Source organism: Haemorhous mexicanus, chromosome 9, assembly GCF_027477595.1.
Source record: "Haemorhous mexicanus isolate bHaeMex1 chromosome 9, bHaeMex1.pri, whole genome shotgun sequence".
Lineage (NCBI taxonomy): Eukaryota > Metazoa > Chordata > Aves > Passeriformes > Fringillidae > Haemorhous > Haemorhous mexicanus.
The window spans coordinates 5,953,144-5,977,259 of record NC_082349.1 but is presented as its reverse complement, the minus strand read 5'-3'; the positions used below and the strand labels follow the sequence as shown (position 1 = coordinate 5,977,259).

Here is a 24,116-nt window from a genome sequence, read left to right as displayed (position 1 = left end):
TGTCCAACCTAAACCTCCTCTGGTGCGACTTTAGGCCATTTCTCTCATGCTGTCCCTTGTTCCCTGGCAGCAGAGCCTGACCCTCAGGGTGAGGAGCTGTGGAGAGCGGGAAGGGCCCCCCGAGCCTCCTCTTCTCCAGGCTGAGCCCCCAGCTCCCTCAGCTGCTCCTCACAGGACTTGTACTCCAGAGCCTTCACCACCTTCGCTGCCCCTCTCTGGAGAAGCAGCGAACTTCATTGCACGTCCGCTTTGGAAAAACGTCTGCTAATCGCCGGGGTGGGGGAATTCAGGGGGATAAGGAGGGATGTTCGTAAGGCTGACCATGGCTGCGCCTTGGGCCGGGACACCCGGCCCGTGTCGCGATGGAAGCGCTGCGCCTTTAAGGGGCGGGTCCGTGGAGTCCGGCCCCCGGGCGCTCGCTCCGCCCCCGCCCGCTGGTCCCGCCCCGGTGTCGCTGAGGGCCCGCGGGACGCGGCGGCAGCAGCGGGGAAAGGAGCGCTCGTCCTGCCGCCATCGCCATCATGCAGCGCCGGGTGTTCGTGGTGGGCGTCGGCATGACCAAGGTACCGCCGCCCTCCCCGGCTCCCGTGTGTGCGCGGGGGGACACGGCCCGCCCCGGCCGGCCTCAGCAGTGCCCCCCCCGGGCTGTCCGCTGAGGGGGAGGTGCTGCGGGAGCCGCCCGCGCCCTCCCCGGCGCGGCTGAAGCCCCTCACGGGACGCGGTGGCACCTCGGGAGCGCGCTGGCAGAGCCCGGTCCCGGCCCGGCGGCAGCGGCTCCGCGCAAAGTTCACCCTCGCTCGGGGTGTGGGGGAGGCCGGACCCCGGCCAAGGTGAACGTGGTGCTCCACAGGGCGGGTCGATACATCAGCCCTGCGGCGGGCACGGTGTTCCCGTGTCCCTGTGTCCCCACAGGCGCTGGCCCAGGGCCCGTCCCGGGGCAGAGGCTCAGGGAGGGCAGGGCCCTGCAGGGTCTGTTCTGAGGCGTTTCTGTTCCTGGCCCTGGGGTTGTGAGCGCACGGTTCGCCCCGCTCAGCTCCTCCGCAGCTCCCCCGGAGCAGGTGGTAGCCAGGTGGGCGTGGGGTTCTTCTCCCAGGTAACAAGTGATGAATTGGCCTCAAGTTTCCACAAGGCATGATTAAGATTAGAATTAGGATTAAGTAAAATTCCTTCACCGACAGGGTTGTCAAACTCAGGAACAGGCAGCCTGGGTTTGGCAGTGCTGAGGTAACTGTTGGACTTGATCTTTAAGGTCTTTTCCTACCTAAACGATTTTATGATTTTCAAAGAGGAACAGTAAAAGAACCATTTTTGTCTTGATAGATGAAGCTTAAGACGACTTTGATATTTGCCAGAGTAATCAGAAACTCCTCCTTCTGGCCACCTTTTAAATAACTTTTTGTCTTGTTGCTGCATGGGTACTCTCCAGCATGTGATGTGATAGGGGAGGAATTGAAAGGTTAAAGGCAATTCTGTTAATTGTGTTTACTGGACTAGATCACAGAATGTAGTAACAGAAGTTATTGAGCTCACTTGTGATGTCCTCATGGAAGAGACAAGTAAAACCTGTCAGACACCATATTGCATCTTAAGTATTTTACAATGAAATCTTTTAGGACTGTATTCCTTCTATTTGATTAACATTAACAATGTAATGACTGCTAAAATTTGTTACATCTTCTCACAACAACAGTCCACGTTTCCTGTGTGTGTAACTGTCAGTCCTCAGTGCTCTGCATTTTCAAAAGTGGATCATCTCAGCTACCACTTGAGCATGACTTGAGGAATTGTCAGGACTCTCTTCTCCTCTCTGTTAGCCCAAGCAGTATCAGTACAGACTTCTACAATGACCAACTCACCAACTGTTTTTTCTCATGACCTTTGCTATGTAGATTCTCTGTCTAAATTAATGAAAGGAGGCACTGCAGAAAGTACAGCCAAGTGATACGAATGACTGGAGGCAGCAAATTAACTTTCATACGCTCACAGGAGACATAAAACAATTTGTAGGATTATAAGTAGTTAGCATGAGGATTTCTTTTAGCAGTGGCACTTTTTGTTAGTGATGTAAAAATGCAAACCACATGTACTTGTGGTGGTCTCTAATGAGTCACAGGGCAAAGAAAATAGAAATGCCACCTCTACTCCAATGGTGAGGAGTAAGGTATGATAAATTCTCTACGAAGAACAGACGTTCTTGTAACAAATAGGATTATAAGCCAAAAAAAGTGTAAGGGAAGTATTTATCAAAGCTTCAATGAATATTATGATGAATTGGTGAAGGTTACAGTTATTCTCTGTCCCACCCACAGGCTTTGGACAGGATTATTGTCCATCTCCGTAGTCATGGATCTTCTTTAACAGTGACCAGAAATGGCTCCCATAAAGTTGTACTATTTTCTCCCTTTAGCCATTGCAGGGTCTGGCCGCGGCACTTGGGAATTGTAAAGATTTTCTACATGCACTTTTGGGTCAATGAAATGACTTTTTTTTTGCATTATTTAAAACTTATTTCTAAATTAAATATAAAGCTTTTAAATGTACCAATTTGAGCAAAATATGAATTAAATCTTGCTGTGATTTATTCTCAGCTTGGTTTCCTTCCTTTTCTCTTGCCAGTTTTCAAAGCCTAGTGAGAGGAGTGCTGATTATCCTGACATGGCTAAGGAAGCAGGTAATTTAGTAATAAAGCATTTTGTTTGATTGCTGATGCTTATTTTAGGTCTTACAGCCAATATTTTTATTACACACATGAAGGAAAAGCTACTGTTTAATGAATAGATACATCTAAAAAACATATTTAAAACTCAGACCACTTCCAGCAAATCCATGGCTGACCTGTCCAGGTCAGCCCTTCCAGGCTGAAGTCAGCAGGATAGCTTAAAATTGGATGGATAGCTTAAAATTGGATTGTGCACTTAAATAATTGAATACTTACCTATATTATTCAAAACCTACTCTCATTGGGATGAACAACCTCAGTGCCTGAGCACAGAATTGATTGAATGAAATTTTCTGATAAAGAAGCTTGTTCGGAGCTCAAAATACTGGGAAATTGTCCTTATGAGGTACAAGACCATATTTGCACCATATAATAAAGAATTTCTACAACTCTGATTTGTGAATGCAGGACTCATACATACTCCTCTACGTTTGCTTGTTGTGGTTGTGAGAGCTGATTTTTTTTTTTTAATTTTACCTTCAATTTTAAACTTTTTTTCCATCTTTTTAAAACTGTTTTTTTTAGGCCAGGCAGCTTTAGCTGATGCTGGGATTCCTTATTCAGCAGTGAAGCAGGCGTGTGTGGGTTATGTTTATGGTGAGTATTGTTTGATTGGGATGTGACTTCTGTGACAGTTGCAGACTTCTGTGTGGATAAAGTGTGAGGAATGGCATCAATAAGCTTTCTATTAAGGGGAAATCTATTTTTGTTCCAAAAAGATTTTTCCATTTACTTTCCTTCTGGATCTCTATTAGCGACTGTGTTGTGGCAACTGAAGTAGGGTCAGTGTGCTGTGGTACCTAGAGCTTCCAAGCCATACCTCTAAGACCCTTCTGTCCAGTCCAGTTATATCCCTTTGATTCACAGACTGTGAAACAGAAACAGGACAAACTTCTGGTTTTAAAATCTGAGGAGTTTCATCTTGTTTCTGAGGTTCTTTACTGTGGATACCAGAGTGCCATACTCAAGGTGACAGCTCAGAAGTTGAGGATTACAGTTTAATTGGTAACACTGCACATACATGGCAGCAAAAGCAAAAATTTTGTGAGTTTGTACCTAATTTTAATGTTGTGTTTCCATTTGAAGGTGACTCAACCTCTGGGCAGAGGGCAATCTACCATGGTCTGGGTCTAACAGGCATTCCCATCATCAATGTTAACAACAACTGTGCTACTGGAGCCACTGCTTTGTTCATGGCCAGACAGCTTGTAGAAGGAGGTGGGTTGATTTGCTCTGTGCACTAAGGGATTGTCTGGGATGCAGTAGGATGGTGTATGAGGATGTACATGTCTTTTCCTGTGTCACGAGCTGTATGAACTTAGTTCTGCCAGTTATGTATTTCTGCAATAATTGTTTGGAGGAGTGCAGAAGTGGCGTTATAGTACTACAGGCACTAGATTCTCTAGGATGAAAAGGAGAATCTGCTAAAAAGCTTAGCTTTTTTCTTTTAGCTTGAAGTTTATACAAGTATTTAACAACTGTATATTAAACAAGTGTTTAGCATGCAAGTGTTTAACTAACATGGTTTTGGAAGGGAGAAGAGACAGCAGTCTGACAGACCATGCTTTGAACCATCAGATTAGTATTTCCTCCTATTTTTGTAGTTCGTTTGTGGACTTTGCTACTTTCTTGCACTGATGCTGATCTTTCTGTAATGACAACCATAGTAACACTGTTTATGATTGTTTAGTATTTGTAACAGACATAAATGCTTGGTTGTCTATGAGAGTTGCTGTCAGACAATTAAAAATAAACCCCAATTAAAAACAAACCCCAATCCTCTAGTGATCTTTCATTCTTAGGTATCAATATCTTGTCCATCTTAATGTGACTCTTTCAAAAATGAAGGAGAAAGGAAGAGCAGCTGCCAGGTGTTTGTGTACATACCTTGTAATGGAATAGTTGTTAGTGTCTTGTGTCATTTATAATCACATTGTGCTTTAAATAGCCACACATTTTATTTTATTTTAAGGTTTGGCAGACTGTGTTCTGGCACTTGGCTTTGAGAGGATGGCAAAAGGATCTCTTGCTTCAGGTGTAAGTGTCTGAAATACTTGGTATCTTTGTGTTTGTACATTATATACACTTCTTCCTCATACTCTGAGATGTATTGTCAATAACACCATTTGCTTTACTGTGTTCCTGTAGATGGTGACAAAATAAACCATTAGTTTGATCTAAATAATCTTTTAGTGAGTTCTGTGATTCTGATGGCAGCTATGACATACTATAAAATATAAATTCTAAAACATTCCATGCAAAATTCATGTGTCATGGTTGTTGTATTTTGCCAAGATAATGTTAAAGGCTGGGTTAGTGAGGAAAAAGGAAAATACCAGATTAAAATGCTGAAGCTTTGAGTAACTGGAGTGTCTTTCTCAACACAGCAAATCAAAGAAAGATTCTGGCTCTTCTGCTCTGATGCTTACTCAGTTGACCTGTTAGCACATTCTCCCAAAAACTAAGGGCTTCTTGACTCTTATTTGTTTTTACTGGAGAAGTGTGTGTGGGTTTGTTTGTATTTTGCCTTAAGGCAAGCAATATTAGAGCCCATATGTCATTTAACTGCAGAACTGCCAAATTCGATAATACATTCAAGAGTTTTGGGTGAAAAACGTTAAATTTAGCAAGTGATAAAAATGAAAAAGAGTTATCTTTTAACATGCTTTACAATATTTCATCCAAGCTTCATTGAAAATACTACTAGAGTATTAATTTATAACTTGAAACAATGTAAACAGTAGGATTTTAAGTGAGGTGAAAAATACCTAAAGTCCCCTGCTGAAAATAGTGACTGTGATACAAATCCTGTAGCAGTGATTCTTGCTGTGAATCAGTGCAGTGGTTATAAAGTCAAGCATTTTCTGCTTATTTACTTTTTTTTATAGCTGGGAAATTATAAATACTTCTGATCATGTCGCTGAAGTGCAGCATACTGCCCAGGGACTTGTTAAAATATTAGAAAAAACAATCATTTGCTTGAAATCTGTGACAGTTTTGTGGTGATGTTGAAAAGAAATGAAAATTATGATTTGCTTTGTATTTCTGTTTTCAGTTTGCAGACAGAACTAATCCTATGGACAAACATTTGGAAATTATGATAAATAAATATGGCCTAGCAAGTGCTCCAGTGGCACCTCAGATGTTTGCAAGCGCTGGCAAAGAACACATGGAGAAATATGGTCTGTTAAAATACATTTTTTAATTGTCTTCTCTTTATGAAGGGATTTAAAAATAATAGGATTTTGTTTTAAGAAATGGTAGCATTAAGGTTGCATAGCTCCCTATGTTTTATCCCTGTGCCTTAGCATGGATAGGTAGATGGGCATGGGGCTGAACTGTTTGGCAAAAGCTGCTGGGTATTTGATTTGATTTAATACCTACTACAAGGCTGCTGCCACTGCTGTTTGCTACCCCTGACCAGACAAGGGAATTGGCTCCAAGGTAACAGCTGGCCTGTTGTGCATCTTTTATTTGCACTTTTAGGCTATTATATGAAAGAAAATATAGATTTAGACTCTACAACTTCACTGCAGCTGTTTTGCACTGATAGGAAAATGATCATTTAAGTTTCAGTAGTAGAATAATACATCAAATAAAATGCACTTGTTTTCTGTGTTTTTATGTGAGTGTTAAATATGCACATGGGTTGTTCTTTCAGGTAAAACTCAGCCATGTTTAATAGTCTTTATCTAATTTTGAAACCTCAGCTGAGTTCTAAGGAAAGTCTTCATAACAATGTGTCTTGTAAAGATGCTTGTGAAGGTCAGATTCTTATGACACAGTATTTAAACTGTTATGTCAGCACTGTTTGAGCAAACAAGGTATTTAAACACAGGGGTTTTTTTCCCCTTTTCAGGGACAAATCCAGAATACTTTGCGAAAATTGCTTGGAAGAACCACAGCCATTCAACCAACAACCCGTGAGTCATGTACTCTGCCTCTATAGTCAACATCCCTGGTTGTTAAAAAACTCATGCACAACAAAGTAGTATTTTTAGAATACATTCAGAATATTTTCAGCATATGTTCTTATGGAATGAGAAAATAAATAAATTATTCTAGAAATATATTAAAATTAATTCTTTATCCAGTGCCTTATACTTTGTAAAGAGAGCTCTATAGCTGCCTAATAGTGTGATATTAGTATGTCTGCTGCTCAATCTGAGATGGCATCTGTGTGTTTTCCTTAGGTATTCCCAGTTCCAAAAGGAGTACACATTAGATGAAGTTCTGCATTCTCGCAAAATTTTTGATTACTTGACTGTCTTACAGTGTTGGTAAGGAGAGAACTTTGCATTTTGAAATAGATCTTGATGTTAAGACAAAGATGCTAGGACATCTATTTAAATAAAGTCTGTTTGTGTGTCAATTATAATTTACAGATTGCTTTAAGTAAAACTTTTTATAAATAAAACAGATGTGAAAAATCTGTCGTGACCAAACAGTAGATACTTGCTCTCAATGTAATACAGTAAGCTGAAATAAGTTTTGTACTTTGGGGTTCTAATGTAATTCTGTTATTTTACTAATGTGCATCCCTTGCTGTTGTGTTAATTCTTCTCCTCAGCCTTTCCTAAGCTCTCTTGGAGGGTGTATATATGTTTATATATGTTTATAGCCAAGTAGAAGCTATGATTTGTCCTAAACTGAAAAACCTGATTTTCAAATGTCTGGTATAAATATTACTGAAAGCGTCCAGTAAGCACTGATGGAATTTATAGTTTCAGTGGTATCAGCCAAAGAAAGTGGGGTTTTTTTTGTTTGTTTTTTTTGTTTGTATTAAAAGATAAATCTATGGAAGATCAACAATCTAATGAAGATTGACATTACTGATTTAGAACAATAACATAATTATTTTTCTTTCAATCAGTCCAACATCAAATGGTGCTGCAGCTGCAATTTTGGCTAATGAGGAGTTTGTGAAAAGGCATAATTTGCAGCCAAAAGCTGTGGAAATTCTAGCACAGGTGATGGCTACTGATTATCCAAGCACATTTGAAGGAAACAGTTGTATGAAGATGGTAGGTTTACAATTCTGTATTCCCTGGTACTGATTGGGGTGATTTTTCTGAGGTTTTGTGTTTATAGTTTTGGGTTGGTGTTTTGTGGGGGTTTTTTTGTTTGGGTTTGGGTTTTTTTGAAGTACCTGTAAGTCCTAGTGATGCTATAAACATTTTCATGTCAGTGAGCAAACATCTTATGCTTTGTGGTGAATGTAAAATTGATTTCATTTGGACAGGTATGGAATAAGCAAGGAGTATGATTGTGGAATGACAATAAGTAACTTATGAACAGGCTATCAGAAACCTAGTTTTTAACAAATTATTTACAGGCTATTTTTAAACAACTTTAACAGCAAAAGAAAATTCCTTTATTTTTTCTCTTTATAATAGTAATGAAATTTAAAACAATCAGGTGGATCACAGAAAAAGGTAACAATGCAATTTGACGATTTGTTTCAAGGCTGTTGGTCTGAGTCATGCAAAGGAACAAGTTGGGTTGTGATTGAGGTTAAGGAAAGAGAGGACATTCCCCAGAAAGGTTTTTTCATGCCAACAATAAGCCTTAGAATATGTTATTTCTTTCTACACAATTTTTATTGTATGAATATCAAACTCTGATATGTGATGCATTAAAATAAATCAGAATACCATCTCCTTTTTTCACTGACAGGATCTACAGAAGCACAGTTAAAAATTAAACTGTGAGCTATACTTCTGTAATGATATTTTAACGTAGAATTGCTCCTTTTTTCAGGTTGGCTATGACATGACTAAAAATGCTGCACAAAAATGTTTTGAAAAAGCAGGGCTGAAACCTACAGATGTTGATGTGATTGAACTTCATGACTGCTTCTCAGTTAATGAGTTCCTCACCTATGAAGCTCTGGGACTGTGTCCAGAAGGTAATAGCACCAATGGAGATAATTGTTTATTAAAATGAAAAGCACCAAGAATACCCAAATTAAGAACTCCTGTGATCTCAGTCTAAGGCCCCTTTTTTGGAGCTGCATTCTATCATAATCTTACTCCAAGATTTCCCTCCATCTATGTACTTCCTTTTAAGAAGATAAATATAGGACAAGAATTGCCTGTGGGGGGCCTTAGCAAGTCACTGATCTTTGAAAAATCTTTGCCTCAGAATTATTGGCAAATTGTCAATGTGCATCTAAAGTCAACTGTGTAAGAATGCTCAGATTAGTTTTGGTCAGTGAATTTGCTGGATTTACAACAGATTCAATGGCAGTGGAATTTAGCTTTGTGTGTAAGTAAAATCATTAAAATTTTCTGCTGAAGAGGGTATTTTATGATTTCAAATAAATAATGCATTAAAGTGCTATTTCAGTTCATGATGTATTTAAATTGTAAACATATTCTTGTTTTGCATAGATTATCATCTGATATAATCTTCCTATAATTTGTATTTAACTACCTGTGAGGAAATACCATATTCTGGCACTAGGTGGTATAGTAAGTCTGAGCTTTCTTACTGAAACAGACATTTATGGAACTCCAGGAAGACTTATGTGTTTACCTTTGAATATCTGCATTCTGCTGTCATTTTTGCTGTGTTTTTATGGTATCTGAAGCAAAAATGGTAAATGGTAATTTTAAACAGGTACATTAAGCTCTTTAGGTTCATTCCTTTAATTGATGCAGCGTAATCCTGGTGGTACTTGTCTATTTGACTAATTAGCCTTGTGCATGGTTATTTAATAGTGCTGTTCTCTTTGTCAGTCTGGCCTTAATAGTATATGAAACTTATCTTGGAATGATAGACTAATTAGGCATAAAGATTAATGAAATGGCATAAACCACTGTGGATTTAGATGGGCAAATCTAACCTGGTATTCTCATTTAATGGCACCATGGAACCATGACAGGTCTTTTTTGCACTTCACTGTTAATAATGTAGGGTGGAGAAGCTGGTGCAAGAATAAATTAGTAAGAGCCTGGTTAAAAGGGAGAATTGTCTGTGGTCTGGAAAGCTACACAATTCTGAACATTAGTCTTCTGAGTGGTTTTATTCACTATTTTAATGTCTTAATACAGCCCAAGGTACCATTAGTTGGCCTTTGTGGTGAGGGTTTGTGTTCAACTTGGTGTTCACCTTCCAAGTCCTGGGGGTCACAAATTACAACTTACAAAAAATGTAATTATCACTTCAGTTTCATAAACAAAATATAAATGGCTTCATTATACTGGTTATATCATAATGCTGCATACACCAACAGAACAATTCAGCTGCAAATTAAAACCAACTTTTGTACAAATGCTTCTCTTCCATGTTGTGCTTTCTCCAGTGGTATAAACAAGTCTCATTAATGTAGTTTGGCCAATTTTTGCTGTTTGTGAAATATGAGCTGTAACATTTCCTAAGATTTGACTGATATGCAGCATCTCTGGTAAGTTACAGCAGAACAGAAAAAATCACTTACAAATAAAAAAGTATATTTTTCTTACATGAATACTGTTTTATAGGAAGAGCATGTGACCTGATCGACAGAGGAGACAATACTTACGGAGGAAAATGGGTTATTAATCCCAGTGGTGGCTTGATTTCCAAGGGACACCCTCTTGGTGCCACAGGTATGCAAAACCTTCATTTAATCACACCCATTAGATAAGAGATACAGCTCTTGAGCAGGCAGGTGCTTCCCACCTGTGCTTGAAACATGAGGGCCTCAAAGCTTCTTCCCTCAAGTCTTCTTTCCAAATAATCCAAGTGTTGGAGCAGGATAACACAGCTTAACCTTCCTAAAAAATTGCTCAATAGTGCTACTTCTGAATAGTATTTGAATAACTTTCTAATATGATGTCATCCTTTAAAATTCTGGTTTTGGAGATTTTTCCTGCCTCTGAATAGCCTGTGCCATTGTTAGCTGTACTAGAAGCAACACAGGTTTCCCCTTTTTTGTCTGTTTTTTTTTTTTTTTTTTCTCGCTTCTTTAAACTGCTGTTCTTGCTTCTGAATGAGTGGGCTCTTGGACAAAATGTGTTGGATTTGCGAAGATAATTCACCCTCCTTGGGTGAATTTGGAAATGAGAAGTTATCAGAAAACTGAAAAAGATGAAATCTTGTGAAACACCAAATCTTAATCTAAACAGTTGTAACAGTGAGATACAATATGCAGTTAAGTGTGGGGGCCAGGGGAAGCATTAGGAAACTTTGGAGGAAAAGGGTTCCAGATAAATGAGACTGTGGATGAGAGGATGAGAGTATTGCATTGCCAGGTTTGTGTTATTTTTTGTCAGTTACACAGTGATAGAAGCAGAGGCACTTAGTGGCATTCTTGCTTCTCCAGTGCCATGGGATGGAGGAAGAGTCAGTAAAATGCAGAAAATGACAACTCTTAGCCTGTCAGCTTCATTTCCCTTGGAAACAGTCTTGAGGCCAGTTACATGCTAAGCAAGGGTCATGTAAATCCTCTGAAATACCCAAACCACTCCAGGGCAGGCTGCACCACAGTACACACCCTCTCCTTGAGGCTGAGAGAATGTGAATGAAACCTGTTGATTCTCATCTATGACTGGAATTTTAAAACTTCTTAACTCCTTCATAATGTTTCACTTGGCAATATGTACAATTCTGTGCATGAAATGCAGGTTGCTTGTCTGCCTTGTCCAAAGACTTGTGCAGTTGTCCAGGGGAAGGGAGAGGAAGGGATGGGGGAAAGGAGAAAAGTGTGAGGAATGTGCAGAGAAGGGCAATGGCACTGGGGGAAGGTCTGGAGCACAAATCCTGTGAGGAATTCCTGAGGCAGCTGGGGGGGCTCAGCCTGGAGAAAAGAAGGCTCAGAGGGGACCTTCTCTCTCCCTCCAACTCCCTGGAAGAAGGGTTGTAACCAGAGGATGAAAGGATACAGCCTCAAGCTATGCTAGGGGAGGTTTAGGCTGGAAAGGATGGTTAAACACTGGAATGGGCTGCCCTGGGAGGTTGTGGATTGTTGAAGGAAGGACTGGCCATGGCTCTCAGTGCCAGGGTCTAGCTGACAAGCTCGGTGCTTGGTCACAGGCTGGACTCGATGGTCTCGGAGCTCTTTTCCAACCGAGTGAGCTCCGTGATTCTGTGCGTGCGGCGGGACCGGGCCCTGGCTGCAGAGGGAGATGATGGCATAGCGAGGGGAGACCGAGGGTGAACATAATCACAGAGTGTCAGGGTTGCCGTGCAAAGGGGTTCCCCTTCCTTTGGGTTTCCCAGGGACATCCAGTTCCCTCCCGGCAGCTCGGATCGCTGGGAGTTTCTCAGATCCCGTTCCCGAGCCCCTCGGTGTGCGGCGGCGCAGGCCGCTGGCTGAGCTCGCTCTGCGCTCGATGTTTCAGGGCTGGCGCAGTGCGCGGAGCTCTGCTGGCAGCTGCGCGGGCTGGCGGGGCGGCGGCAGGTGCCCGGGGCGAAGGTCGCGCTGCAGCACAACCTGGGGCTCGGCGGCGCCGTGGTGGTGACGCTCTTCAGGATGGGCTTCCCCCGGGACAGCAGGTGAGCCGGGGCTGGCACACGCCGGGGGCTCGCCCGGCACGGGGAGAACCGCGGGCTGCCACCGCCAGGCCTTCCGGAGCGCTCAGCTGGGGCTGCACAGAGCGCAGGGACAGAGCGCTGCTGGCCCAGCCTGGCTGTCCTACTAACCGCGCCTCTAAACTTCGTTGTTTTGGAGTTATTTCCGCTGCTCAAGGGGGAGATTGCCCTGTAACTAAACGCTCCTGTGTTCCTGCAGCACTGCAGGTCTGTACTGAGGTTAAAACTCACACACTCGTGTCACACTGAGCACTGAAAGTTACTGAAAAGCTTAGACTGGCTTGTAGAAGTGGCTCATGTGAGGAACAGTGATGTTTGGAAGGAAAAAGCCACCAAATAAAAACCATTCCAAGAATAAAACAGGCTACATTAAAATTAACATTTGAAACTAAGTATCTGCCAAAACCAGCAACACATTCATGGGAACAGAGAAACCGCTGCTTTTACTGCTAAAATTGTTACTGGTGTAAAATTGTTACTCTGTGAAGGATTGCTTTCAGCCCTGTTTCGTGTGATACTGTAATTCCTTTGAGTTCTGGGGTGTTACTGGCTACAGAACTGGCACTTGCAATTGTAGCCTATTTCAGAGTGGGAGATCACTGATGTGAAGGCGTCTGCACTCTGCTGTAGCTCAGTGCTCGAATGGACAGGAATTGAGAGAAAACACTTGAAATTTGTGTTCTGGTATTTCAGGGGAGACTTATGATACAGTTCCCTTTACATTTTCGCTTTCAGCTTTCCTTAGAAAGGTTGACTTGCTTATTATGGGTATTATGGCTTTTAAAACTTGATCCCAGTGTTTTGTTTTCTTTGAAAACCTGTGAACAGCAGAATTTATCATACACTGGCCTTTCAGAAAGAAACACACCCCTCCCTCCCAGCTCATATTTCTAACATTTGTTTCAGCTAAACCTGTGCAGTTCCTGGGAGGTGACAATATAACCTGTGGAAGAAGTGATGAGAGAAGCCACTGAACTTTGAAGGACTGCAGCAGTGATTTTTTGTAGTGTCAGGAGTGATAATTCTGTCTCTTTTTTAATCCATAAGAGGTTGTACCATGTGAGGAAAAATATGTCTTCTCATGGATTCTCTTCAGACATGCTCACATAACTTGTCAGTGGGTGTTGGTACAGTTTTACATGTGAAGGGAAAAGACTGTTACAGAGAGTACACCTTTTCCTATTGCTTTGAGCTTCATCTTTAAAAATACTGTCACGTTATGGAAAATGTTGCTATTTTTATATCATCAGCCTTGAGGTGCTGCTAGAAGTAGTCCTTCCTGTCAGGGAGAGCTTTTCATGTACAGATAATATTTCTCCTGACAAGACTTAAGTTTAGATTACTATAGCTCATTTCACCTTCACTGGTGTTCAGGATTTTTAAAATACTTTCTTTAGTACGACTCAACCCAGAGAAATCTTAGCAACACTCATTTCATCTTATCCTAGAGAAGCCTAAAGCCCCTTAGTTCTCCCAAAGGCTCTGTGTGGGAGATCCCTGACACAGGGAGTTGCACCAATGTGTGTCAGACTTTGGAATGGAACAGAATGGCTGATGTGCTCAGACACCCCTTATGTAACTGAGTGATGATGTGCATTGTGTAATTAAGGGAAAGGTGGTGAAACTCCGTGTTTATGGAGATCCTTCACACCAGTTTCCTACAGTACAGTTAGTCTCTGGTTCCAGATCAAGCCTGTGGCTTTAGTAATAGCTGGTAAGAACATGCATCAAGGCAGCAGGACTTGATCAGTTTTGCATTAGTTTTTGAAGCAGTTCTGATTTTTGTTTGGTGGCTTTTTCTGAACTTTACAGCTTCCATCCTGTTAGTACAGGCTTGGTTTCTTAACACAATGGATGCGTCTCCTTCAGGTGAGACAGTGCCCACTCTGGCACACATCTGCAGGGCAGTGTCATACCACCCCAGTAAGTTCCAGCAACATTTCCTGAGCAATTCTGTCACTTTAGCAGTATCAGCCCTGACCACAGTTCTGGGCTCTGCTGCCAAGAGATGGTAATAGCAGTGAAGCTGTTCCTCCTGCTGCTTGAATTGCCATTTCTTTGGACATTTCTCTGTACTTTGGCTCTGTGTGCCCCTGCAGGAGTCAAGAATTGGGTTCCATGTTGCTATCAGGCCATGCAGGGTGATTTCTCCAGAGTATCAGGAATAAGATTAATAATTTACTTCCCTTGTAAAATTAATCTTCAGTTCATACACACTGAACACCCAGATATCTGGAGTGATTGTAGTTCAGGCTATCAAGAGAGCAAGCTTCACTTTGATAGCAGAGTTGCTTTATACTGATGAAATGTTTCTTGCTGGTGTTAGGCCAATTGGTGATCATTTGAAGATGTTGAAAATGTGATTGAAAGTGTTTAAATTAATGGGATTTTTGTTTCAGCAACGGCCGTATTGTGGCTGTGCCTCTCAGTGCAGCTGTTGATGGATTTAAAGCACACCTGGTCTTCAAAGAGATTGAAAAGAAGCTCCAAGAGGTATCTGACTACTTCTTTTACCTACAACAGGATTTTAATTGATAACAGAATGTGTTTGAAACCTGTTGGAAATGTATTGGCATCTACCACTTCTTCAGGACCGCTCACTGAAACAAATAGTATAGATTTGGATTTTGTAATTTCTACAATTCTTTGTAAAAGAAATCTTTTACACTGTGCCATGATTTTAAGTTACCTTTTTTCCAGATAGTTCCTACCTGCATAACAATATTTCAGTGGAGGCAAGTTTAGATTATAGGTGAGGAGCTTGCTAACTAACCAAAGAAACTTTGTGTTTGGTGTCAGGTGCTTGCTTTTTAAGTGTGATTAGAAGAAGAAATTGCATTTTGAAAAACGTATGTCAGGACAAGGCTATTAGGACTATTCTTCTTAGTTTAATAGATTTCAGTATAGATAGTCATCGTTTAAGGTTTTTTGCTTATTTAGATTTCTTTGATGGTTGTTTAAATGATGCATAGTGGGAGGGATAGATATTTTTATATTAGTAGAAGTGGTGAAGGTTTTTAAATTACTTTTGTTAAATTAAGACTAACTGAAAATTATGTTGAAGTAAATTACTTTCTCATTCTGTGGTCATTACAGGAAGGAGAGCAATTTGTTAAGAAAATCGGTGGAGTCTTTGCCTTCAAAGTAAAAGATGGTCCTGGTGGGAAAGAAGCAACTTGGATAGTAGATGTGAAAAACGGTAAAGGTTCTGTGGCAGTTAATTCAGGTCAGTGCTCTTTTATTATGTCATTGCAGAATAGACATAAAACTAATGTACATACTCATATTCTGTTCAGTTCAGGCTGTAGTGACCTTGAGCAAAAATTACATAGAGTTACCTTAATTTTAAACTTTCTTATTACTGCCACTCCTAATCCATGGTGTTTCAGACCAAGAACTAAACAGCTTCTACTCTGAATCTGTCTAAAGACAATAGTGTATTTTCTTAGAGGCCACATGCAGATCTGTCACATGATTTCACAGGAATCAGAATGGTAAAAAAAAAAAAAAGTGAAAATCAAACCTCAGGGTTTTTGTGGCTCTCACCTCTTAAAATATGGGCCAAAAATGTAATTTTTAGCTGTTTCTTCAGCTGCTTTGTTGGAGACACACTGGTAAGCAGTAAACTGGTCTGCCTTGTCAAGTTACTTCTCCTCTGCAGGTAGTTAAGCAACAAGACTTGATTGGTTTCAGTGCTGCACCAGCTGACATAAACTTCAAGTTCCATTTTGAAATAAGAAACAGACTGGCTGGTGTTGGAGAGCCCCATTAAAATATTGAGAACACAATATTTTGCCTTGCCATGAAAATGTCTTGTCACAAATCTGAAGTCACACACCCTAGTAATGAAAATGGAAAAAAAAAAAAAGCCAAAAACAACAAAGGCAAGAGCCAGTCCTCAAAATCTGATGTATCCATGAACCTGCATCACAAACTTAATTAAAAACATGATGGGGATTTGATTCAGAAATTCATTGTTGTGTTATTACAAAAAGAAGACCACAGTCTTCTGTTGCATGGGCAACAATTTTTCAAAGATTCCAATCTAATAATAAGATGAGTGTAGGAAAAGATGTGTGCAGGTTTTAGCCCTTTGGTTTACACATCAGTATTTACATCAAAGTTTATTAAAATAATTTTCCAGCTTACTTCAGTGAGAAGATCCTAGAAAATTCTGTACTTGAATTAATTCAAATGAGTGCTTTCAGAATGCACATGTTGTTCCCATGGAAGGAGAGGGCAGGAAATGCCTGAAATGTCAGTAATGGGTATCTTAAGAGTGTCACAGGGGAAAACTCATCTTTTCCAAGCTGATCTTCATACTAGCAAATATAAGCTTGATAAAGCTGAAAAATGATTATCAGTGCTTGCAATGAACATTCTGTCTGGATACAGGTAGAGTATTATTTATTTTCAATGAATTAATTTGCTTAGGTTTTCAGGAAGGCCCATCTTTCTTCACTGTTGGGGTAGTCTGTGCTACAAGGTGGCCCAGCTGCCTCTTGGCTTTGGGTGGCCTCTTGCAGATATTGTTTTAATGGCTCTTGCTTGTACATACTTCAGGTATAATTTGCTGAAGGGATGCTCCACACAGTTGTAGCTCCTCTAAGTGTTTAATTTCTGAGTTTGAATCTTCATTCTTCTCCTGTCTTGCAGATAAGAAGGCAGATTGTACAATCACAATGGCTGACACTGATCTGCTGGCACTCATGACTGGCAAAATGAACCCTCAGACAGTAAGTACAGCAAAGATGACCTGACCAGGGAACTGGTTGGTTGTTTTGAATGTGTTTAAGTTGAAATCATTTGAATGTTTTCATCCAAAACTGCCATGGCTGATATGAAAAATGACAATTCTTGGTGTGCTCTGAACAAATCACTCAAAGTGAGATTCATCAAGAAGGACAGGGATGTGTGTCAGATATCCTGCAGGGATGTGTCCTGTGTGATATCCTAGAAGGAGATATAATAGTGCTTGGTTTGCAGAGAAGAGGGGCAATCCAGCTTTTGCAAAATGCCATGAGAAAGAAGGAATGTGGGCCTCTCTTTGGAGGGCTTTAGCCCCATAGCTGACATTAGTGTAAGGAGTCATCTTGATGCTGGAAAGTAGAAATTGAGGTGAGCATCCACTGAATACCTGTCATTTTTTGCTGTTGGGTGGTGAGTTTGGGGGGGTTTTGTTTGGTTGGTTGGTTTGATTTCTTTTTTTTTGTTCCTCTGTGCACCAAAAGCAGACATAGTGTACAAGTAAACCAGATGTTCAAGTTAACTTTAAGTTGCTGTTGTGTGCTTCCAAATTTGAAATGCTCTGGGTAACTGTTTAAAGATTTTGGTCTGGTAATCATGGGGTAAATTTTGCAAACTGAAACATGTCTAGGAGAGGTTTTAAGATTAGACACATTGTGGAAATGTTGTAATATACATGTAGAAAATTCAGAAGCAACTCCAGCTTTATATCTACAGTTTGGATATTTTGGTGCATGCAGTTTATCTCCTTACAAGGTCTGGAGGAAAAAATCCAAATTTTTTGCATGTCTGCTTTACAAACAGACATTTGTAAAATTGAATTGATCAGGAACAAAGCCAGTTAAGGCTGAGGAGGACTGAGCTAAGAAATCAGTTGTGACACCTACTGTCACTGTGGCTTTATAGTTTTAATTAATTAATTAATTAATTAATGAGCAGTTGAATTAATGAGCTTGTCTGCTATGAGCAGTCACCACCCAACCATGGGGTGTTCTGCCTGCTCCAGGTACAGACCCATGGCTGTGATAGTCTAAGAAACAAGCAAGTTTATTCTCTTTAAATATCAAAAATACAACTTCCTCAGCTTGCTATTTTGCAGTCAGACAATACATTTATTGCTGGATGTGAAGGGCCAGAACTGTTGGAAATACCAAACTGCTCATCCATAATAACCCATAACTGTCTGGAGGGGTGCATTTGGGATAATATGTTGTATTGCATTTCACAGAATTTTTCTTTCTTTTCAGGCATTCTTTCAAGGCAAATTGAAGATTTCTGGGAACATGGGCATGGCAATGAAACTTCAGAATCTACAGCTTCAGCCAGGCAAAGCTAAACTTTGAGCTCAGTAAATAGTCAGTACTTGATATTCTTGACAAAAAAAGTAGAATTAAACTAGACATTATCAATAATATGGCACAGGCTGGGTTTGATTGGACCTCTCTCACCTAAATTCTGTGATTAGAGACCTTAAATCTCTTAACAATTTCCATCAGTTTCTCTATGGCAGAGCTTGAGGCACTAACACTTAGATGTGATACATGGTGGGGCTTTGTGACAGCTTTTGTTCTAATCAATATGGACAATTTTGTAAAAATTAGAGCTGAATTAGGCTGCTTACTGTTGTTGAGGTTAGTTGGGAAGGAAGAGAGGAAAGTTATAAATAGTTTGGCATATCAATGAAATGAGTTGCATTTTTTAAAGGCTGAAATAGCAGATCATACAAATGCTTTCAGACTTCCATTCTCTCCAATTTGCTGCTGCTTACATTAAAATGATCTTGTAAAGGGGATCTCTAACATTTTTTTAGAATAAGTTTTAGGGATTTGCTATAAAATACTTTTCTTATTACTACTTTGGAATTAAAAAATAAACAAAATATTCATAAGTAAGCAGGAACTAGAATGCTGCTTTGAGGTTCACAGGATTTGATAATACTTCACCTTGAAAACAGATTAGATTTGCCAGGAGAGCAGAGAGGGAACATATTTAACCAATATGTTACCTGTTTTCTCCTGGTAAAATCTGGTGTTGATCATGATGAAATTCTTGTCAGTTATGTAAAAGCTTTAAGTTCTGTTTTGGGAAAATGTATTCTGGTTGGAAGTTTAATAGAAAATTAAATATACTTTTCCTGTTCTTCTGTGTGTCTCTTTCTCAGATTTATAAACGTGGATTTCATGTTAATGTACTGAGCTGAGTATTTTATTCAGGTTGTCACAAAGGACACCTGCAGGCATCCACTTTTTCCTCCTCAGGCATTGTCAGTACATCATCCATAAACTTCATCTCAGTCCAGTAGACACATCTCACATCCTCACATACTTGGGCTATGGCTGAGGAACTTGCACTGAAACTTTCACTTCCCTGGCTTAACTAAAATAATAATAAAAAAGAGCAAATTCAAGCTAATCATTCTGCCTTCTGTTGGGAATGGTGACAGATTGCTGAGCAGTTAGAATGGCTCTACTGCATCCGACCAAAAATGCTTCTGGCCCCCTGGATTTTCTCCCTGTTGGTACCTTGGAAGGAAGAGGAACATGGCCAATCATCTGTTTACTCAGAGTACTTTCCTAACTGCCACTGATTGTCTTTTTTTTTTCCCAGCTCACCAATTTGAGCCAGAAGTGAATATGTCTGGATTGTCTTTTATGAGTTTGTCCAGTCCCTTTTGGGATCCTTGGACAGCTTTTTTAGCATGGATCATGAGTTTCTGTACCTACACATCATATAGAGTTAAACCCACTCCTTTTCTATCCTATACATTGCAGTTTTATACCTCTTAGTTTTTGGGGGCTTTTTTGAGGGGCTTTGTGTTTTACTGGAAGAACAGTGAACAGCTTCAGAGCATTCCTGGCGCTTATATTCTTGTCCTGTCACTTTCAGGCTTCACAGCTTACAGAGAGGTCATTCTGTTTAACTGTGTCACATGGAGAGACCCTTGTAACCTTCTGTCCATCCAGGTATCCTTCCTGTATGCAGCATTCCAATTGTCCTGTTAAAAAGTTTTCAAGATACAAGAGCATTTTCTGTCTATATTTTTCTTTCTCCAGTTGCTTTTCTGATCACTCCTTGTTTTGAGGTGGTGTTTTCTTAGATCTCTTAAAACTGGGGGCTCATTCCTTTCATACTAACTCAGTGCTTATTTCTGCACTGGGAAACGGAAATATTTTAAATTATTTTTCTATGTGCATCAGTTCATTTGTACTGAATTTCAGCTGTCTTTTACTGCCCGGCAACTCAATGGTCAGGCCTGGGTTTTAATATCAGGATGAATCAACATTTGTGACCCCACTGTTCATCATCTTTTCCAAGGCTTTAGTTTTCTGTTAATTAGGATAAATATGGCATTGCTCCACTGTAAACTTTTAAAAGTACAATCTGGTCATATGAACGGTTTCCTCCTGTGCATTGTTTATTGACTTATCTAAAGGATTGGAATAGATAGGAGTCATATCTCTCAAATGAAAGCAGTGTTTTACTCCCTGTAAAATAACACTTGCTATTGTACTCACTGCTTTTTCCTAAGTTCTTGCCATTTGGCTTGTGGGTTAAAACAAAGGGGACTTAGAGGATTGCAGCAGCAATTCTGTCCAGAAAACAATTTGTTCCTCCTTTTGAATTACTGATACTACCAGAAGAACTCTGAGGAGATGTCTGTTATGCAAGCAAAGAACCTGCTTTTTTCAAGGATTTTGAGCACACACACAACATACTTTGGGCCACTGTTGGCCAAATTTGTTTTGAAATGTTAACAAGATAACATAGAGAATAGTAGTCCATCCCAATAATAGTTCAAGTAAGATTGCTCAGCTGCAGAATGAGATTAAGTTCTTTAAAGGGGGAAAGTTGCACAGAACTATGAAGGGGTAAAAAGGTAACAAAATGACTTTAGAGTTTGTTTGCTACCAAGAGGAATAATGTCCAAGGCTAAAGCCCTGATTTCTCCCTCAGAGAAATCTGGGTTTGCACAGGCCTGGGGCTTTCAGGCTTGAGCATCTGCAGCTGTGATGTTAAAACAGAAAAATCCCAGATTAAACCTTCCATTCCCATCAGCAGTAGGTAGGGGGAGTAGTGCAAAGGTTAGCACAGCCTGCAGCTGAGAGGGCTGGTCAGGCTGGTGTTTCTCCTGCAGGATTTAAGGAGATGGAGTAAAGGACAATGTTGTGTGTTCAGCCCATTTACCTGTTAATGTATTCTTTTGACATCTGTCCTGTATTGCTTCTTCACTTTCAGCACCTTCTTTGTGGTATAACTTGCTGAGTAATTTTTTATATAATACTTCCCCTGATTTTTCTGGGAGTGAGGGGGAAGGTGTCTTTTTCTAGAAATCCCAAATCCTCCATGAACATTCTGCAGTCTTAGAATATGAAAACTTTGAATAAATAAATGCTAAAGTGGATAGAAATAATTTACTTTCATGAGGAAAAGCTCTGTGGTACAAAGCAGCTTTTGACATTATGAATGTCATCATTTTTTGCACAACTCAAAGCATTACCTAAGTCTGTACCATTTTAGAAATCTTGCTACAAAGGTTTTCTTTCTCACTCCCTAATGCTCTGTTGACCAAGCAGTATTAAGTTCTTCTCCAGCTAAAATCCCCTGTAGCTTTAGATCAGCCTGTTTAATGAAGTTTATCTTTCTGCAATTGTGTTATGTTAACTGGGTTCCTTGGGGGCAGAATTAGAAAGGAAGCTAGAGGTACCAAAAGGTGGTCAGTCACAACACAGCAGTGCTTTCATTTTGGTTTCAAAGGCCTTGTGTAAAGGAAAAATATAAATTGGAATCTTCTAGGCAGAGGGTTTGGTGTTCTCAGACTCTCAGGTCACATGAGGGGCAATCTCAGCTTTGGACATTAAAATGCTTGGGTGGGTTGTTCCTCCTTCATGGACTCTGGTGAGCACCCCTTGCCAGCTCTTGGTTTGGGGTTTTTTCCCAGCTATAATAAGTGTGACAGCCAGAGGTGTTGTTGGGTTGGAAGATATATCTTACCCTTATTTTCTTTTGCAAAATACATGTAATTCTTGCTTATTGGAATTTTCACTATAATGAAAAAAGCAAGAGAAGCATGACATGATTTGTCAGAGTTGGAGCCACTGAGCAGAGTTGATACCTGACACAGCAGATCTGGCTTGCAAAAATTTGAGTGAATGCTTTGGTTTTGGAGCACAGCTTTTATTTTTAAACTTTTACTTGAGTTTTGTCTTTTCAGCCCTGCTGCTTTGCCTAATAAGGAATAGGTTCAGTGGAGAGGAATACACTTACTTTTGAAAATGTATGTGTGTGACACAGTCTGGCAGGTGACATTGTGGAGGCTCTGCCTGTGTACAGCACATCCTGGTACAGTGTGGGATCCCTCTGGAAAGCAGCAGACAGGAGGCTGTGAACAGCTGAGCACAGTTTGTGGCAGATGGGTCAGAGAGCTAGATTTTTGGGCAACAGATCATTTCAGGATGCAGGAGGATGGGATAAAGGGCCTTGACTACATCTTCTCTCTTAGGATAGAAAAAACTGCAGATAGTCACAAGGTTTTGTCCATTTCCCATGTGTCCAATTCATCTGAGGTCAGATTCAACTCTTACCTCCTTGGAACAGGAAATCCATGGCTTCCTGCTCTGCAGAGCACCGAGAGCACTGCCTGTCAGCTCTCGTTAGGCAGAAAAGGGTAAGAATGCAATTAGCCTGGTGGATAAAAGGCAGGGAAAAGTCTCTTAACGATGAAAAATCAACACTTGAGGAAGCAAACCACATGTGGAGAACAAATGCTGGAAAAAGCCCCAACTGTTTGGAACAAATGCCTTTATTACTTAAATAAACAGCAGCGTAATTTGTTGAAGTGACAGTGTGAGCTGTTCTGTACCCTGTATCTCTAAGAAGAATTTGTTGCTAACTTGAAAGCAGATGGCTTTGTATGGCCCTGGGTGGATTTTCTGGGAAATGTTAGTTATATGCTGTGATACAGGAACAGAAACATCCTAATAATGCTGCAGCAGGCTAAAAGGAACATGGATAATATAAAACAAGTTCAAAATATGCTGTGTCTGTATCCATATTTCAGGTAGATTAAAAGCAGTCATAGATTTTTTTTTTTTTTAACTGTATGCGTCCTCTGGGAGAACAGACATCTCAGAGTTCATTTGGATCAAGACACAGATGCCAATAAGCTCATGGTTAGGCAATGTTGTGAATTCTTAGGTTTGAAAAATACTTCCTGCTTTGGAGACAAAGCCCCCTTTTATTCCTTGTGTTTTGGTTATTCATTTTTTGAAGCAAAATGACTGCAAGTTACTTAGAAAAATTTTAATGATTTTTTTTTTCTGTCCTTTCGTATAAAGGCACAATACCAGCACATAGCAGCGAGCACTTCAGGAATGTCAGTATTTCTGTAGAGTCTTATTCAAATAAATAAAGGTGAGAGTAAAGAACATTTTGTTACCTTTTAAGATACAAGTAAAACCTCCAGAATTCCTGGTGGCTCACTCCAGGCAGATCACAAATGAGCTGATTCCTGGAGAACCACTGTTCTTGGAGCTCGTGCTTCAGTAGATCTGCTTATATCTTTTGTTCTGTGCCATGTTGCTGATTGCTGTGTCTGTTACTTGAGTTTATCATATCACAACTAAATGTAGCCTGTTTAGGACAGTGACAATACTGGCAGAGCTGAGCAGGTCTCACATGGAATATACTGCATAGTGCAGCTTTGCTCTGGACAATGCTAAAGTCTGCAAGAGTTTCTTTGAAATCTAAGAGCTCAAGGTTGCCAAGCCTGTCCTTGACCAGCACAGGGGCTTTTTACTGCTGGGCAGTACAGGAGGATGCTCTGTGCCAGGCCCATGGCAAAGCACTGTTGTGGCACACACTGTCACAGCTGCCCCAGCAGCTGTTTGCCCAAGGACCTGGTTCTCTGCCATCTGTGAGATCTGAAGAAATAATCATACCAAAGTTTAAACTGAGTCTTCAGGTTCAGTTTTTAAACCTGGAAATGTTTCTTCACACAGGCTGCAGCCACCACTCAGGCCTGGCAGCAGGGAACATGCAAGAGCATGAAGGCTGAAGTTTGACTGGAAATGTCTCCCTCAACTCATTCTGTGCTGTGAGTGTTGCAGTGGAAATTCTTTGCTCTGAAAGCTCCAGA

The 24,116-nt window shown here is 40.5% G+C and overlaps 1 protein-coding gene across 1 annotated transcript; it reads left to right on the top strand.

The window, feature by feature from the left end:
* Nucleotides 1-423: 423 nt before the first annotated feature.
* SCP2 (sterol carrier protein 2) lies at nucleotides 424-19,120 on the top strand. The gene is made up of 16 exons (XM_059853803.1): nucleotides 424-563; nucleotides 2,617-2,671; nucleotides 3,245-3,316; nucleotides 3,806-3,937; nucleotides 4,692-4,756; nucleotides 5,775-5,901; nucleotides 6,579-6,642; nucleotides 6,913-6,999; nucleotides 7,593-7,743; nucleotides 8,480-8,627; nucleotides 10,204-10,311; nucleotides 12,046-12,199; nucleotides 14,635-14,728; nucleotides 15,332-15,461; nucleotides 16,892-16,971; nucleotides 18,229-19,120. Exons 1-16 carry the CDS (start codon nucleotides 522-524, stop codon nucleotides 18,322-18,324), a joined length of 1,605 nt encoding a protein of 534 aa, XP_059709786.1. The 5' UTR covers nucleotides 424-521; the 3' UTR covers nucleotides 18,325-19,120.
* The last annotated feature ends 4,996 nt before the right edge of the window (nucleotides 19,121-24,116 follow it).